Raw genomic sequence first — 1,204 nt, forward strand, 5'->3', positions numbered from 1 at the left:
CACAGGCGGCCGTGGAGGCCGGTCCGCGGCCCACGACGCGGCGCACGGGCAGCGGCAGACGGACCCTGCGTCTCTCCTAGGACATCCGGAACTTGCGGTTCGCTCACAAACCCGAGGGGCGGACCAGAAGATCCATCTTCGAGAATCTGATGAAATACGCGTTTCCGGTGTCCAATAACCTGGTGAGCGGCTCTTGCTGGGAAAGGCCGTTAGCGGCCGCGGCGGCGCCTCCCGGCCCGGGCCGGCTCCCGCCGCCGACACAGCCCTGCGCCTGGCGTCCAGGACTGCTCGCTGCAGGTGAAGCCACCGAGGTGGCAGCTGGGCGCTGGTGCCAGCCTGTCCCGCGCCGCCGGCTGCTCCCCTCCCAGCCCCTAGCCGGCGCCGGGCCTGCCCCCTCGGGCGTCGCTGGCGGGCAGTGAGCTGCCCCGTGCGCTGCTGTGCCGGCCTGGGGGTACAGCTCGGTCCGGGCTGCCGCGCCCGGGAGTGTGCTCGGCGCCTCGGAGGGCGGCCTGGCGTCTTCCTTATCTGCCAGGCAGGCGGCAGGGGCCGCCGCGACCCCGGCAGAAACAAGCTGACGGGCAGCTTTGGGTAAACGCTGCTGGTGGGTCTTGTGGCTTCTTAACGATTTATTGAAACGCACAGAACTGGGGTGCAGGCCAGGGTGGGGGTGCGAGGACTGCCCAGAGGCAGATCGCGGCGGGAGGCGGGAGGGCTCCGCTGCCCTGTGGTGGCTCTCGGCCGGGGCGGAGCCCCCGCGGCGGCGCGGCCGGCTTCCCGGGCTGGGCCCTAGCGCTGCGTGCCCCAGGCTGGCCTCCGCGTGACCTCTGCTTGAGAAACGGGAGACGACAGTGCTGCAGTCCCTGACGCCGACGTGTGGAGAAGGGGCCCCAAGGACGGCCCCGCCGGGAGGCCGGGAGACCTGCGACACTCCGGGCCCCTGCGCCTCTCACTGTGCTCTGCCGCAGCCTCTCTTCGCCTTCGAGTACAAGGAGCAGTTCCCCGAGGACGGCTGGAAGCTGTACGACGCCCTCCTGGAGTACAGGCGCCAGGTACAGGCGCTTGCCCTGGTCGGCGCCCGCGGGCCACTCACGCGGCCCCTGGGGCTCCGGGGCTCGGGCTGGGCTGGCAAGGCCTGTGGGGGGCCGGCTGAGAGCAGGCCTGGGGGGCGGGGCTCTGTCAGGTCCGGTGGGTCTGCTGGAGCTGC

General features: G+C 72.0%; 1 protein-coding gene across 1 annotated transcript in view; it reads left to right on the top strand.

Annotated features, from left to right (window-relative positions):
* The window catches only part of MTMR2 (myotubularin related protein 2), a gene marked incomplete at both ends in the record, with an annotated part of 7,436 nt that overhangs the window by 2,450 nt on the left and 3,782 nt on the right, over positions 1–1,204 (top strand). Inside the window, 2 exons of the mRNA XM_012729465.1 lie at positions 81–182; positions 966–1,049. Of these exons, the coding sequence (XP_012584919.1) occupies positions 81–182; positions 966–1,049 (186 nt within the window). The remainder of the gene's footprint in view (positions 1–80; positions 183–965; positions 1,050–1,204) is intronic.

Source organism: Condylura cristata, unplaced genomic scaffold (assembly GCF_000260355.1).
Source record: "Condylura cristata isolate star-nosed mole 26May11 unplaced genomic scaffold, ConCri1.0 scaffold00025, whole genome shotgun sequence".
NCBI lineage: Eukaryota > Metazoa > Chordata > Mammalia > Eulipotyphla > Talpidae > Condylura > Condylura cristata.